We start from the raw sequence: 16,998 nt of genomic DNA on the forward strand, positions 1-16,998 counted from the left end.
CAGTACTTATCGAGGGGATTTTCCTTTCTTTGCTTTTAGATTTAACTTGTCCCAAACAGTTGATGTACAATTTATCCTGAGGGGAACATGAATGGTGAACTCCATTTCATCACAATCCATCTCATCATACTATCAGACGGACAGACATATCCTGACCATAAGCCATTTAAAATCCAATACAGCTCATCATATATTCTGATCTGCTCTCAGGTTGTTGTGACTCAGCTACAGTACAGCTACAGCCTTTGAACACGTCATGCAACATCCTTTTATAGAGCAGTTGAAAGTTGATAGCGCTGCTTTCCTCCTTTCTTTCTCGAAATAAAGAGATAAGACATCCTTAGAGACAAAAACTCGTCAGGTTAAAACAGCTTCCTGTCTTCCATCAACAGATCTGAAGTGATTTGCAGACGGGCCGTCATCACTATGACCACACAACAAAGATGGCCGACTGAGACGACAGTGACAACAGGAAGAGACATATTGTCCTCTGATGAGCAGGAAGCCGACCAATATTGTTTGATCATAATCTTTCTGTTTTATGCTTCTGGCTGTGAACCAAAGTGCTGGATGGACTAGTGACTTCCTGAAGCTTCATGAGGAAAATCCAAAAAAAAAATCCATAATCGGTTAATGAAAAGTTTTAAAACAACAATTGGGGTTAAGAGCCAGAATAGAGACAGTAAAACAGCTCGATGTACTCGCAACCAGTCGCCAGAATAAATGTTACACTGTACGTTTCTGCAAACCGTAGATGCTGAATATGAACGTTTCTGAATCGCTGCAATCAGTTGTCATTGTGACACGTGAAGACCACTGCTTAAAACACACTGCGAACACATGAAGACCATAATACAGAGACAGACATGAGACATTCTAACTTCTAAACTAAGTTAAGGTTAGCACCCAGAACGACTTTGGTAAGGTTAGGTAAAAAATAATAGCATCCAGTAACTTCCAAAAACATGACACAAAAACACTACTTCCAGGCATAACTACCAACAACTGCACACAAAAACGTCACTTCAAGCCATAACTTGCAACAATAGGACACAAAAATGCCATTTTAAGCCACAACAGAGCCACTGACAGGACACAAAAGTCTGTATGTAGACATAACTTTCAACAACGGGACACAAAAACACCATTTCCAGACATAACTTCCAAAATCGGGACACAGAAACATCACTTCAAACCATAACTTCCAATAAAAAGAAACAGAAAAACGCCACTTCCGGCCATAACTTCCAAAAACATGACACAAAAACATCAATTTCAGACATAACTTCCAAAAACAGGACACAGAAACATTACTCCCATACAAACCTTCCAACAACAGACACAAAAACACCACTTCAGGCCATGACTTTCAACAACAGGACACAAAAACCTTACTTCTGGATAAACCTTCAACAATGGGACACAAAAACACTTTCTGGACATAACTTTAAAAAAAAAAACGAGACACAAAAACACCATTTGAGGCATTAATTCTCAACTATGGGACACAAAAACACCAGTTCCGGACATAACTTTAAAAAAAGGGATACAAAAATACAACTTCTGAACCAACCTTTAAACAACTCGGCACAAAAACACCACTTCTGGACATAACTTACAATAATGGATGAAACACAGAAACATTATGTCCTGACATAACTTTTAACCGGATGAAAGAAATGCTACTTCCAAACAAAACTTCCAACAACAGGACACAAAACAGTACTTCTGGACATAACTTCCATCAACGGTTCTTACAAACACAACTTCTTACAATGGGACACTTCCAAACACCCGCCTTCTGTTTAATGTCCTGGTTTAGCTGGTCCCCTCCTGCCTACTCAGCAGTGGATCTACTAAGTTTTTATCAAACGGGCAAAAATAAAAAAAATCTAGTGTACTTTTCTGCAGATCAACTTCTAACGGTTTTCAAAAACACATAAATGCCAACATTTAGCTGATGACTGGGCTGGCACTCGTTGATTACCTTTGGCTAGCTGTTTATCTGTTTCTTGTCTTAATGCTAAGCTAAGCTAAGCCAACTGGCTGTAGGACATCTCTAAATGTTGATCTTTTCCTTTGATCATACACTTGTTATAATTCATAGATATTGTAATAAATGTTGAACACATTCAACAGAATTGTCTGATAAAAAAACAACAACCTTAAGATTAATGTTTGACTAAAAAATTAACCAACCTGCGTCTAAAAACAAACTTAAGCCTTAATTCATGCCCATCGGTGGCGTCTGTCTGAGATAAAAAAACAGACCTTCTCATTACCAAGTCCTTCGATCCGTCTCCCGTTGATCACACGATTCAAACTCAGGCATTCAGGAAGTAATAAAGGGCTGAGTATGTAGAAACAGGAGCTGAGTATTATTATTAATTATTAATAAGTAATTTAAGAGAATCGATGCTGCAAAATCTTTCTTTCAGGATTGAACCACACCTCTTCCTCGTCCTCCTCGTCTTCCTGTCCTGCTGGTGGACTCTGAGAACCAAACCGACCTGCATGAAAACCACCAACAGTCACCACACTGCCTGTGTCACCTTTAAAACCGAATGTTTGATTTGTTTAACAATAATAAAACAATGAATGAATTAAGGATACATGTACTGTGGTCTTGGATGAAAGAGGGTTCATACGCTTAAAAAAACCACGCCCACCAAACTGTCGGTACCAAGTAAAACCAGTGGAAAGGTCAAATTTATTTAGTATAAAAATATAGAACAAGATGTTCTCCTCATTTTACCTATTAGATGTTAGATATGGAACCAACATTTAAAAGTCTTCATACTCATTCATTCTTTCTTCATGATTGTGTTCTGAAAGCAACAAAAATTTGATATTCAAAATTTTACAATGGGTTTTTTATTTGTGTCTTTTGGCTTCATAATGTTGATCCAGTGAGTCAAAGTGGACTGATAACGATCCGGTCAGATAGGTGAGGTTGTGCTGAAAAAAAAAAACCCAGAATGGCATTGTTAACATTATTTAGTGGTTTATATAGGCAGAATCAAAAGGAGTCAGACACGGATAAAATAGCCCAAAACTCCAAAGGGTTAAACAGAGAAAGAACTTAATGACTTCACAAATCACTTCCTGTCTGTGTTTGAGCTCGAAGCTCATTCTCAGAAGGAAAAAAAAAAACGTAAACTGCAACATCATTTACAGTCTCTCCCCCTCTGAGCTTCTGATTCTGGGATGTTTTCATGTTGTCCTGGTGATCTACTGCTGAGGCTCAGAGTTGCCCCCTGCAGGAAACAACAGCAACCACCCCACAACACATGAAGGAAAAGTTTCACCTAAACTATAAACTTCTATATCTATACCCCCCCCCCCAACACACACACACACACACCACGCACCCCTTTTTCTGTAAGATAAAAACAAAATAAAAGCCCTGAAAATTCAGACAAGAAGACATGTGACCAAATACTTTAACTACTGTGTGTGTGTGTGTGTGTGTGTGTGTGTGTGTGTGGTGGGTGGGCGTGGTCAGTCATTGTGTGTGTTTTTGTTGGTCAGCAGCATTCCTGACAAATCCTACTGCTCAGCAACACACACACACAACACACACACACACACACTCACAGTATGACATACACACACACACACACACACACAGTGCCACAGTATGACACACACACACACACACACATGTAGGCAGTGTGTGTGTGTGTCTCAGTCCGCTGGCGGAGCTGAACCTGCAGGTGAGTCCACTTTCTGTTTGTTTCTGTTTGTTGTTACCTGTGTGACATCATGATGACATCATCACCTACCTCAATCAGTTTGTTAAAGAAATGTAAGCCTTGTCTTGGCTCCGCCCACCTCCAGCAGCAGACGATGTGATTGGATGCTGCTGATTGTTGACAGTAACAGTTAAATGTTTTTAAACAATTAATTTCTGTTGGCAAACAAACAAAGAAAACTTTTTATCTGATTGTTTTCACGGTCTTTCTGTTCTCAACTGAACCCTTATTTGTTTCAGTTTTAATTTCCTGTATAAAAACTTAAAGGAAATACAATTTTACAAAAATACAAATATAAAAAATATTTAATCAAACTCTGATTGTTCTCAATCGAATAATATTATATATAATATATAATACTATTATGACTCATATTTAAAGCTAAAGTTATGGGAACCTTTTCATAAAATAGGAAGCTAAATGTTTGTTTTTGTTGTCTTAATATTTTAAACTTCTGAACCCCAAAGTATGTTTTCTTTAAAAGATCGCCAAAAAGTCACCATTTATTGTATAATAAAACAGTAAAAACTGACATTATTGTCAAAATTAGAACTTTACAACAGCTGTATGTTCCGAAAGTTTCTGTTATAAAAAGTGACTAAAACTTGTGTTAAAATGTTGATATTTGTGTCAGAATCTCTTTATTCTACATGTCATTTAAAATAAAGTGTTTGCACTAACCAGATCCTGTTAAAAACATTAAATTCTGCTCCACAGAGACACTGTGAAGACATGATTGATTCTGCTGAGACCAACCGTCAAATATTTACTGGAAATATGTTTACACAGATATGTTGATATATGATATATGTTGCAGTGAAATACAAGGACACAGTGAGGAAAATGTAAAATGTACATTTAGCATCATATGTGTGTAACAAATAGTATCAATAATCATAATGTTATAGACACTTAAACACTTTAATGATTTTAAAGAATTCATATTACAGATTTATGACAAGAACAAAGACACACTGTGCTCACATTAACCTTCAGGTCTGTGTGTGTGTGTGTGTGTGTGTGTGTGTGTGTGTGTGTGTGTGTGTGTGTGTGTCTCAGGGTTGATGGTGATTGGTTCCTGCTGGCTGAAGGTCTGACTGACACCATCATCATCATCATCCTCATCATCTTCATCATACAGACCAGATCCAGTAGGAACCAGTCAGATCCAGTTCAGGCAGGATGTTCCGGTACACTCCTCCCTGGCAGGTTCTGTGTCACAGTCTGGACCACGACGCCAAGGTGACACCTCACAAACAAACAAACAAACAAACAACATAGAACACAAGTGTAAACAGAGACATGACTTATGGGTGTGTGTGTGTGTGTGTGTGTGTGTGTGTGTGTGTGTGTGTGTGTGTGTGTGTGTGTGATTGAACAGTTCAGTGTTTGACCAGCAGAGGGCAGCAGCAGCTCAACACACACATCCACTCACACACAAAGAAGAGACAGATGGTCATACATAAAGTATATAATATATAATAAAGTGTGTATTAAAATATATATTAAATTAATACCGTCATAATTAATTCTGATTGGCTCACAGATTAAGTAATTATGGAACAGCTGCATAAACATGTTTTTGATTAATAAACTAACCAATATATAATATAGTTATATATAATTGTATTTTTTTTTCTTATATTTCTGCATTTGTATTGACTTAATTCTTTAACTTATTCGTCTTTCAAAGACATTTTTCATGTATTTCTCTTCATATTTTCAGTGTATCATCCACAAAAATTAACAGCCCAAGTGTGTGTGTGTGTGTGTGTGTGTGTATGTGTGTGTGAGTGTGTGTAGGGGGCGGGGTCAGTGTGTGGTGGGCGGGGGCTCTGATTGGACGATAGAAGCTGAACTTTGTCTCTTCAGTCAGTTTATTATTCAGTCAAAGTTTCTGCTGCTGCTGACAGGAAACTGAGTTCAGGTAAGAAAACCTGCTTCACATTACATTATAATCACTTAATCATATTAAATGATAACAATAATAACAATAATAATAATAACAATAAGTGTGGTAACTTTTCTGAGAAATAAAAGCATGTAAACTCTTTACAGCTTCACAACATGAAACTGTAAGTTTATTATCCTGTAATTGACTAACCCAACATTAAACAAAACATATAAAACATAACATTTATCACATGAATTCATATAATTTCATAAAGATACATATGTGATGAGGTGTTGTTGGCGCCTCATACAGGCTGCCGTTCACCACAGCTTCCTGATGGGGGCGCTGCAGGAAACAACTGTAGTTTCTATACCTGACTGAATTGAGAGAAAAACTACAAATTCCAGCAGGCAACACTGTAAACTGGCTCTAATGTCAAGTGTCAAGTATTTTCTGTTGTATTTTTACTTAATTCTAAAGATGTTTATTGTAACATTTAGAAATTAAAAATATGCGAAGAAAAAAGGTAATAATTTATAACTTTAAGGGACAGTTTCTAACAAAACAAATCAAAGTTTAAAATGTAAACATGTGCAATAACAACAGAAAAACTTTATGTTTACAATTTATCAAATCATCAATTAGTAATAATATACTTAAACTGATATATCTTTAAAACCTGATGTTGGAATTTTGCTCCAAAATGAAGAAAAGAACTTGATATATTTTTGATCAGAGGATTCTTAAAATCAATGTTTGTTTTCAGAGCGTTACACAGTGACCCCTGACCTTCTGCCCGTCTGTCTGTTATCAGCTGAACGGCAGGCAGACAGGCAGATGGGCTGCAGGCGCGGCTCTTTATCTCTTACACACAGAAACACTGAACTGATGCTGCAGCGCTAATGCTACGCTAATATGTTTAACAGTCTGAACGGAGTCATGGTGAGAAAATATTAACTTTATTAACTTTTTATACTGCGTCATTAGGAGGACTGGGGGTCTCTAGGGGGACAGTAGATTTTTAGGGGGAGAAAGCAGGTCGACTGTCGATGTAACATAGAAGTGGTGGACATCACATGAAAGCAAGTTGTTCTAGTAGAAATTATTCAATTATTCAATTACTTCTTTCATTAAAATTGTGAAGGTGTATAAGGTTTTATAACATTATGATGTGAATATATGAAAGCGATTCTCATGCTCAGTTTGGTGAGTTTTAAGGTTGATACCATTTGTTTCGGTGCTAAATTTAAACTTTTTTTTCTACTGGGGAATCAATGAAATGTTTGCAAATCCCTCCAGACTCCCACATTCAGACACTTAGATCTTGAGGAAGTTGAACATCAGAGAAAAATACATGCTGTGATGTGGTTAAAAAACTTTTGACATGATGTAGATTTGTGAATTTTTCTGCAATTGTATGCTTAGCACTTGTGCTGTGTTGCCTGCTGTGGAACCCCTTTATTGTGAGTCTTGTCCCTAGTTTGTGGTTGTAAAGTTCATGAGGCTGTGATTATCCTCGAGGTCATAGCAGCTCATTTTATACACTGAGCTCAAGTTTCACTCGCTAACATCATCACACATGAAGAACATTGGGCTCGTTGAATCCACAAGAGTCTCAGCTTTCCAGTCAGACCCGATTTATGCAGCTCACAGACTCTTTGGGGACCCCAGGATGCAGAAAGATTCACATACAGTAGGACAAAATAACACATTTTACTGCATGTTATAAGCAAGTTATTATGTCTGTAAAGAGGAGACTCGTGGAGACACAGAACACATTTTAAGTGGAGGTCAGAGGGTTGTTTTGAAAATTGACATGCCAGTTTTTTGTCTTGCTAAAGTTGAACTTTGCAGCACCTTTTCTCCTTCCTTCTTCATTTATGTTTTTATTGACGATATTGTTCTATGATCAGAGTGCAAACTTCTGATCAGCCATAAACTGTATTTATCTATTTATGTGTTTATTATTTAATCTGTTGGCAGAAGCTGAATATGTTTAGCTGTGTTGTTATTACTGTCTTGTATAAATGGCGGACTCACCTGTATGTTGGTGTCTCACCTGTATGTCGGTGCCACCTGGTTGCTGTGGTAACGTGTTCTTTATGAGCCGTAAACTGTGTTATCGCTGATCAATCGACTCTGATAAAACTTTACTGACATTCTTCACATTCAGCAGCACATTCACTTCCTGCTGTGAGGTTCTACTTTATATTTTATACGACTGAGTACTTCTACCTAGAAATATTTTCAGATACTTGATATAGAAGTATTAGTATTCTATAGTAGTTTTTCTGTCATTTTTTAGGCTGCCTCACATATATATGGCCAGGGACAAAGAGCCTTCAGCTAACTCATTTACAGTCGGACTGCTTAAGTACTTCGTGGTAATTCATAATTAGATGTAACATTTTAATAGTATTTACATTTATTCAAAGTAAAGGTGAGTTTAATAAAACAACATTAAAGCACTGATTGAGAACGTCTTCACAGTCAAGTTTTAGTTAAATATCAACAATAAATAGAATATATAAATATTATCAAGAACTATAACTATGTTTTGATCTCTAAGACTCTGAATCCCATGAGGCTTTGCAGGTTAATTTTGAGAATTAATTCAATGTTTTTTAAACGTCATGATGACATCATTGAGACCTGACTCAGAAGTAAACGACCTGATGCTGTTTTTATACGTAGTAACAGACGTGTCCTGTCTTTGTTGTTTCAGAGACTCTCGGCCGTCGACCGTCAGGATGTTCTGACTCCTCAGAGTTTTCAAACATCAAGCTCTGTCCAGAGTCTTCCTCCATCAGAACCTCCGCCCGCTGCCAGCCCCACAGTGTCCGCCGCAGCCATGGACAGCATCCCAAGGAGGTGGGTCCTGAAGCCTCTGTCCCCCCTGCTGCAACCCTCAGACCTGCGCACCATCGCCGGCCCCGCCCCGAGGGACTCCCCTGACCTGGACGATTCGGACGATTCCGTCTTCACGTCCGACAGCATTTCCGTCGCTCGCCATTCCTCGGTGGTCGTCTCCTCGCAGCTGGGTGACGGGTCCAGGGACGTGGTGATTCAGGCCCGGCAGGTCGCCATCTCGCAGGACAGAGCGAGCACCAGCGATGAGTGGCATCCCAGCAGTCCCAGCAGTCCTAGCAGCCCCAGCAGCAGCTCAGGCTCCCACTGCGGCTTCTACTCCTTTGTGGAGGATCCAACGAGTGCCGAGGCCGAGCAGAACGAAGCCTGGATGGTCTCACCACAGCGGCAGACTCAGCTGTCGACCCTGAAGGAGGAGAAGGGATTCAAACTACAGACCTACACCAGCAGCAGGAAGCCAGAGAGTCTGTTCGCAGAGAGCGAAGAGGACTCACAGTACAACGTGGATCTGAGGAACGGCATCAAAGTGGTCAAGGAGGAAGAAGAGAAGCAGCTTCGACAGGAGATCATTCGCAGCCAAGCGCCGAAGAAGAACCCAACGTTCAAAGATCGTGAGCTGAGCGCACTGGAGAATCTGGATCTGAGCAGACATACCAACAAACTAATAGAAGGTTTCAGCGTGAGCTACAGTCCTGTCAGCTCCAGACCAGAAAGGCCTGAACCTCCCAGTCCTGCTGAGCCCGGTGCCATCGACAATGAGCAGATCAACTTCAGCGCTGCCCGACAACAGTTCCTGAAGATGGAGCAGGACCGGCTGACTGCACTCTTCAGCCCTCTGAGGTCCTCAAGAACAAGTCTGAACACGAGTCTGCAGCCATCGGTGTCCTCGTTAAACCAGGTGGAGACAGACGAAGACACAACGCGTTTCAAACCGTCAGAAGAAGACGAGACTTACCCAGAGAGGAAGGTGACGGTGTTCCAGACTGAGGAGAGTCTCAGCCAGCGGAGCAGCCTGATCGATGATCTGGACTCCGGTCTGGAGGAGCTGTGTGCGGAGGTGGGCGATGAGGGCACGTTCAGTTACACCACTCAGCAAGAAAACAGAGACTACAAGTCTGTGAGCGAGTACGAGACTCCGATCGAAAGGGAGATCCGGTTAGTTCAGGAACGTGAGGAGAACCTGCGGCGCTCCCGAGGGCTGAAGCACAGTGACAGCAGAGTAGAGATGGTCGAGATCACAACCAAGCGTTTTCAGTCGCCGCTTACGCCCCTCAAAGCCAAAGAGAAGAATCGAGTGAGTTTCGTCTTCCAGAGTGAGATCCAGAAGGAGAACCAAATGAAGGAGGAGGTTCGATACGGTCTGGATCCTCCGCAGGAGCTACTAGACGAGTACCAGAGGACCGAAGAAAGAGCTCCACACGAGTCTGCAGACGCTGAAGTCTTCCCGTCACCTTGCTGTCCTCATCGACACCCCCAAGAAACCGAGTTGTACCTCAGCCAGATGAGTTCAGCTCCATCTTCCTTCTCAGCGAGGGGGTCGGAGGTCCATAATACAAGAGGTTTGCGAACAACTTCATCATCCTCCCAATCCTCCTCAACCTCTGCCTCCTCATCGACACCTCAGCGGGATACGACCCTGACCATGCCTCGGTCCTGGAGGGAGAACCTGGAGTCCACTGGCCTGCAGTCCAGAGGACAGGGAGCTCCAGATTTCATCGAGAAGGAGATCGAGGAGTCCCTGAGACGGGAGCAGGAGCTGAAGGAGCTGAGGGAGTCCAGGGAGGAGACTGACGGACAGGCCTTCTCTCCGGCTCCTCTGGTCGAACAGGCAACCAAGATCGCTGTCAGTCAGTTCTACCCACCTCTGAAGACAGGTATGTAGTCCTTCTCCACGGTGATTACCAACCAGCCAACTGGGCCCCAAAGGTTCACCTCATTATTTTAATGTAAAGTGTGCTCACATGGACCTCTTCATCTCTTTTACATTCAGCTTGTCAAATGAGTGATTTACCGACTTTAAGACTAACTGACGTACAGAGAACCAGGACAGGCAGGAAACCAGATTAGTGGTTGGTTTGTGTGTTTTGCTATAATTTGTTTGTTTGCAAACTCTGGGATGTCCAGTTATGGTTCAAAAGTGGTTCAAAAACGTTCTAGCAGCAAAGAACTACGACGTTACCAGAGGTCATCTTCACCAAATTCACAATATTTTTTTAATAATAATGGAAAACTCTGGGGGCTTTCCTTCATTTCTACCCGACCTGAAGGTTGGGATGTCCCCTGCCCTGTGTGGTTGGTGGCATGTGCATATTAACTGGCTAATATGTCGTCTCTTCTTTAGTCCTGTCCTTATTGGAGGTCACTCTGAGCTCTGATTTACAGTTGGAGTACACCGTTGAGTTATTCAGAGCTCAACATTAACGTTACTCTGAGCGGTCACATACAGAGCAGCACAGTTTGTACTTTCATTTAAAAACTACATAATGATGAAACATTTCTGTTCTTGTCACATAACAATATATCAGCAATGAGCTACTCTCAGCTGATTCATGGATCAGCCTTTATATATTTAAAGTTAAAAGTTGCTCTAATTAATAATTAATAATAAGCTACAGGTCAGGCAAATATTTTGTTTTTGTGTGTACTACTTTTACTTGTTATTTTCAGTGCATGACAGTGACACTGACAGTGTGGAAACATGCAGTGGACTATGTGTCAAACCGTATAGAACTGTATGAGTGTTACTAACAATACTACCCTGTATGCACTACACATGTACACAAGTACACAGTGTACTACATGGAAGTGTACTAAAAGCTGAAGTAAAGTCAGGCTGCAGCAGGAAAACTTAGAAAAGATATTATTTAAGAATAAAGTTTACATTTGTAAGACAAAGACTATCTTCTTTAGTCTCTCTTCCAAATGATTATTAATGACTCCAGGCAAAAGTCAGTTTGAGATTATTTCTCAGACCATAAACCTGCAGACAGTGAGCTCATGAGCTGAAGTGTCTGCAGTTCCTCTAAAATCCTCCAGATGCTGCTGTGAGGGAGTGAATGTAAAAACCTCCATCTTCTCTCCACAAACAATAAAACATATCTGATGTCTGATGGAGGACTTTCAAATAAAGCTTCATTTAAGATATTTAGGTAAGTTGTGCTTAGACTGACAGGTTTCTCAGCCTATCACAGTGACACGTGGACTGTCAGGGATTCTCTCCGCAGAATTTTAAAATAATGATCTGTAACAAACCGGAAGAACATCAGATCTGAAAAAATGTCAAACATAATCACTTTGAGAATCAGTAACTTAACAAGAGAACGAGCAAAGTCCAGCAGCCTCAGCTGATCAGCTGCACGCCGTGTCAATCAGTAACCAGCCAGCAAGTCTTCAACCACAAGAACTGTTGAGAGTCTAAACGTCCACTCAGGACCAGTAACAGGACTGTAACATCCACACAGGACCAGTAACAGGACCAGTAACGTCTACATAGGACCAGTAACGTCCACACAGGACCAGTAACAGGACCAGTAACGTCCACAAAGGACCAGTAGGGTCCACACAGGACCAGTAACAGGACCAGTAACATCCACTTAGGACCAGTAATGTCCACACAGGACCAGTAACAGGACCAGTAACGTCCACAAAGGACCAGTAGGGTCCACACAGGACCAGTAACAGGACCAGTAAAGTCCGCACAGGACCAGTTATGCCCAAACACGACCAGTTAAACCACCAGTAACAGGACCAGTAACATCCACTTCAGCTGACCAATCAGAGCACAGTATTTACACTGACCTACCTGTGCAGGTGCAGTGAGGTCACATATGATGTCACTGATGATGTGTTTCCTGTGTTGCAGATAAACCCTCCCCCTCCCCTCGTCCCTCCCTCCGTCTGCCCTCCCTCTCCTTCATCACCGCTCAGCCCTGGTCCTCCTCACCTCCTCCCTCCTCCTCTTCTCGCCACGTCTCCTCCTCACCTCCTCCCCCCTCTTCATATCTTCCCATCTCCTCCTCTCCTCCTCCCATCTCCTCCTATCACCCTGTTTCCTCCTCACCTCCTCCCCCCTCATCATCTCGCCCTGTCTCCTCCTCCTCCCCCGCGGCGGCGGCGTGGTCGGCCCCGCCCCCTGTCAGAGGTCTGACGGGCACCCTGCTGCAGGACTTTGAAGACAGACGAGCCAAACTGAAGCTGGAGGAGAGCGCGGTAAGTCACCAACACATCCTGCCTCTTATTGTGGAGAGGTTTGTGCTTCCTGTCAGTTTAAATAAAGTAAATAAATGATTAATAAAAAATGTAATAAACCTAAAGTAACTCGTTGGTGCCGTGTTTTCAGTACGCAGGAATTCAGCCGGTGGACGACGTGAATAATGAGGTACAACCTTCAACTAACTTTACTGATGTTTACCAGCCTGACCTGCTTCACATGGTTAACAACCACGATAACCAGCACATTAACCAGCACTTTAATCAGCACATTAACCAGCATGCTAACCAGCACATTAACTAGCACATTAACCAGCACATTAACCAGCATGTTAACCAGCACATTAACCAGCATGTTAACCAGCATGTTAACCAGCACATTAACCAGCATGCTAACCAGCACATTAACTAGCACATTAACCAGCATGTTAACCAGCACATTAACCAGCATGTTAACCTGCATGTTAACCAGCATGTTAACCAGCACGCTAACCAGCACATTAACCAGCATACTAACCAGCACATTAACCAGCATGTTGACCTGCACATTAACCAGCATGCTAACCAGCACATTAACCAGCACATTAACCAGCATGTTAACCAGCATGTTAACCAGCACATTAACCAGCATGTTAACCTGCATGTTAACTAGCATGTTAACCAGCACGCTAACCAGCACATTAACCAGCATGCTAACCAGCACATTAACCAGCATGTTGACCAGCACATTAACCAGCATGCTAACCAGCACATTAACCAGCATGTTAACCAGCACAATCACCAGCATGCTAACCAGCACATTAACCAGCATGTTAACCAGCACAATCACCAGCACGTTAACCAGCATGTTAACCAGCACATTAAGCAGCATGTTGACCAGCACATTAACCAGCATGCTAACCAGCACATTAACCAGAATGTTGACCAGCACATTAACCAGCATGCTAACCAGCACAATCACCAGCACGTTAACCATCATGTTAACCGGCATGTTAACCATCACATTAACCAGCACGTTAACCAGCATGTTAACCAGCACATTAACCAGCACGTTAACCAGCATGTTAACCAGCACATAAAGCAGCGCGTTAACCAGCACGTTAACCAGCACGTTAACCAATAAGCAACCCAGCATGTTAACCAGCAAATTAACTAGCACATTAACCAGCATGTTAACCAGCATGTTAACCAGCACGTTAACCAATAAGCAACCCAGCATGGTAACCAGCATGTTAACCAGCAAATTAACTGGCACATTAACCAGCACATTAACCAGCATGTTAACCTGCATGTTAACCAGCACGTTAACCAATAAGCAACCCAGCATGGTAACCAGCATGTTAACCAGCAAATTAACTAGCACATTAACCAGCATGTTAACCAGCACGCTAACCAGCACATTAACCAGCATGCTAACCAGCACGTTAACCAGCATGTTAACCAGCATGTTAATCAGCATGTTAACCAGCATGTTGACCAGCAAATTAACTAGCATGTTAACCAGAATGTTAACCAACTCATTTACCAGCATATTAACTTGCATGTTAACAAGCACATTAACAGGCATGTTAACCAGCATGTTGACCAGCACGTTGACCAGTACGTTGACCAGTATGTTGACCAACTACTTTGTCTCTTTCTCTCATTTCTTTCAGGTTGTTGAGTCGACTCGAGTTGTCAGACATAAAAACCAGCGCGCTCTGCGGTGGGAGGCCGGAATGTTCGCCAACCAGTCAGACCAGTGAGACCAGATCCAGGACCCAATCCAGGAACTGATCCAGGACCAGATCCAGGACCTGATCCAGTAGTAAGGACGGAGGAGGTTCATCTCTTTACTAACAGGACTTTTCTCAGATTTTTTCCTTCAGCTGGGATTAAAATGGTTTTAAACTGGAACACTCCAAAGACAGCTGCTCCTGATTGGTCCCCTCTCCTCATCCAATCAGCTGCTGAGTAGAGCTGATTCAAGTAGAAAACAAATAAAGAGTTAAAGTGAGTTTGTTTGATCACCTGACGCAGCAAAACTGGAAGCTTCTGATTGTTTTCATGATTTGAACTGAAGCTTCTGAAATTGACAAAGAATAAAAATCATTTTTCACACTGTCCGTCTGTCCTGCTCTTTGTTTTTAGATCCTAATAAAAGACAGAAGGAATATTCCTAATAACAATATAATATTAATAATCATATATAATCATCATAAATAATAATAATAACATAGATGCAAACAATCTGGATGGTCCTTTTCCTTATTAACCCGGAGGGCATCACATCCAGGATTTACAAAAACTATTTGACTTGTGGTCTCGTCAGACCTCTTTGTTTCAGTTAATCTCAGATGAGCCTTCCTCCTAGTCCCAGACTCTGTCTCCTAGTCCCTGACTGTGTCTCCAAGTCATTAACTCTGTATTGTCATCCATCACTGTGTCTCCTAGTCCCTGACTCTCTCCTAGTCTCTAACTCTCTTCTAGTCCCTGACTCTCTCCCAGTTCCTGACTCTGTCTCCTAGTCTCTGACTCTGTCTCCTAGTCCCTGACTCTCTCCTAGTCCCTGACCATGTCTCCTAGTCCCTGACTCTGTCTCCTAGTCCCTCACTGTGTCTCCTAGTCCCTGACCCTGTCTCCTAGTCCCTGACTCTGTCTCCTAGTCCCTGACTCTGTCTCCTAGTCCCTCACTCTCCCTTCTAATCCCTGACCCTGTCTCCTAGTCCCTGACTCTGTCTCCAAGTCCCTGACTCTGTCTCCTAGTCCCTCACTCTGTCTCCTAGTCCCTGACTTTCTCCTAGTCCCTGACTCTGTCTCCTAGTCCCTTACTGTCTCCTAGTCCCTGACTCTCTCTCCTAGTCCCTGACTCTGTCTCCTAGTCCCTGACTCTGTCTCCTAGTCCCTTACTGTCTCCTAGTCCTGACTGTCTCCAAGTCCCTGACTCTCTCTCCTAGTCCCTGACTCTGTCTTCTAGTCCCTGACTCTCTCTCCTAGTCCCTGACTCTGTCTTCTAGTCCCTGACTCTCTCTCCTAGTCCCTGACTCTGTCTCCTAGTCCTGACTGTCTCCTAGTCCCTGACTCTGTCTCCTAGTCCCTGACTCTAATGTTATTTATGTTTTACCATGAAAAAACATGTTTAAGTGCCAAGCTGTTAAAATGATAATCCCACCTCTCTCTCTCTCACACACACACACACACACACACACACACACACACACACACACACACACATACACACATTCCTGGTTGCTGTTGCCATGGCAACACGCTTACTGCTGGATCGCCTTCAGGAAATAAAGAAAAGAGAGGATGGAGTGGTGTGTGTGTGTGTGTGTGTGTTGAAGCTCTTATCTCTACATCAGCTATCAACACTGTTGCCATGGAAACTGCATAATGAACCTGAAGGTGCAGGACATGAGGCAGCAAATGTGTGTGTGTGTGTGTGTGTGTGTGTGTGTGTGTGTGTGTTTCAGTTCAGCATTATGTGTATTAATATTTGTTTCCTGCTTTATTTTGAAAGGTACTTCTTTGTCAGGGCTAGTTTGACTTCCTGTCTTTGTGTGATTGTTTGCCCCGCCCTGATGAGTTACACCTGTGTCTTCTCACCTGTATATATACCTGTCTGTGTCTAAACAGTTCTATGTTTGAGTCCCTTTTGTGTACTGCTCCCTGATCTGAGTCTGCTGTCCCTCGTTGTCTCCTCTGTCCCTTTGTCTTTGTCGGTTTTTGTCTTCTTTGCTGTGACACTGTCCGGAGGTTTTTGTTTTATTTAACTGTTTAATTTTGGTTTGGGATCCTTCCAGCTTCTTCAGCTTCAGACATCATCAGGTGAGTTTACTGTGATCACCTGGAGCAGACTAAAGTCTCCAGCAGATTATAAAAATATTATGTTGTTAATGTAACAACAGTCATTTTTAAATGTGACAGCAGCTCCTACAGAGACTGTTTGTAGCTCTAATGTTGCTAAGCTAATGAGTTTGTTCACATGAGACTCAAAGTTAAATCGAATTTTAAAGTGAAAATTTAAAATGTGGCCTGAAAAAAATGAATTAGAGAGTTTCCATCAGCTGGTTTAGATCAAATAAACAAAGCTGCAGTAACATACTTTGGTTAGAAGATGGCAGTGTTATGTGTTGCTGTAGGCTAATCTCTCAGTAAATAGTAGTAGAAGAAGAGATTGAGCAAGGGAGAAAATATAATAAAAAAGGGGTTGCTAAAGTTTTATGTGTGGGTATGCTCTGGTATTCCCAGAGAAACGTTTTCTCATTTTGTACTGTACAACTGCTCCTT

The 16,998-nt window shown here is 42.0% G+C and overlaps 1 protein-coding gene across 3 annotated transcripts; it reads left to right on the forward strand.

Moving 5' to 3' along the window:
• Nucleotides 1-4,914: 4,914 nt before the first annotated feature.
• Nucleotides 4,915-14,852, forward strand: misp (mitotic spindle positioning). 3 transcript variants are annotated; one of them, XM_059340443.1, is made up of 5 exons: nt 4,915-4,997; nt 8,375-10,391; nt 12,380-12,726; nt 12,857-12,895; nt 14,382-14,852. In XM_059340443.1, exons 1-5 carry the CDS (start codon nt 4,938-4,940, stop codon nt 14,469-14,471), a joined length of 2,553 nt encoding a protein of 850 aa, XP_059196426.1. In that variant the 5' UTR covers nt 4,915-4,937; the 3' UTR covers nt 14,472-14,852. The 3 variants fall into 3 exon arrangements, with proteins under 3 accessions (XP_059196426.1, XP_059196428.1, XP_059196427.1); XM_059340445.1 differs by lacking the exon at nt 4,915-4,997 and adding an exon at nt 5,673-5,682 and having other exon boundaries at nt 8,377-10,391; XM_059340444.1 differs by lacking the exon at nt 4,915-4,997 and adding an exon at nt 6,520-6,591.
• Nucleotides 14,853-16,998: the final 2,146 nt, after the last annotated feature.

The sequence above is a fragment of the Centropristis striata genome, chromosome 9 (assembly GCF_030273125.1).
Source record: "Centropristis striata isolate RG_2023a ecotype Rhode Island chromosome 9, C.striata_1.0, whole genome shotgun sequence".
Taxonomy (NCBI): domain Eukaryota; kingdom Metazoa; phylum Chordata; class Actinopteri; order Perciformes; family Serranidae; genus Centropristis; species Centropristis striata.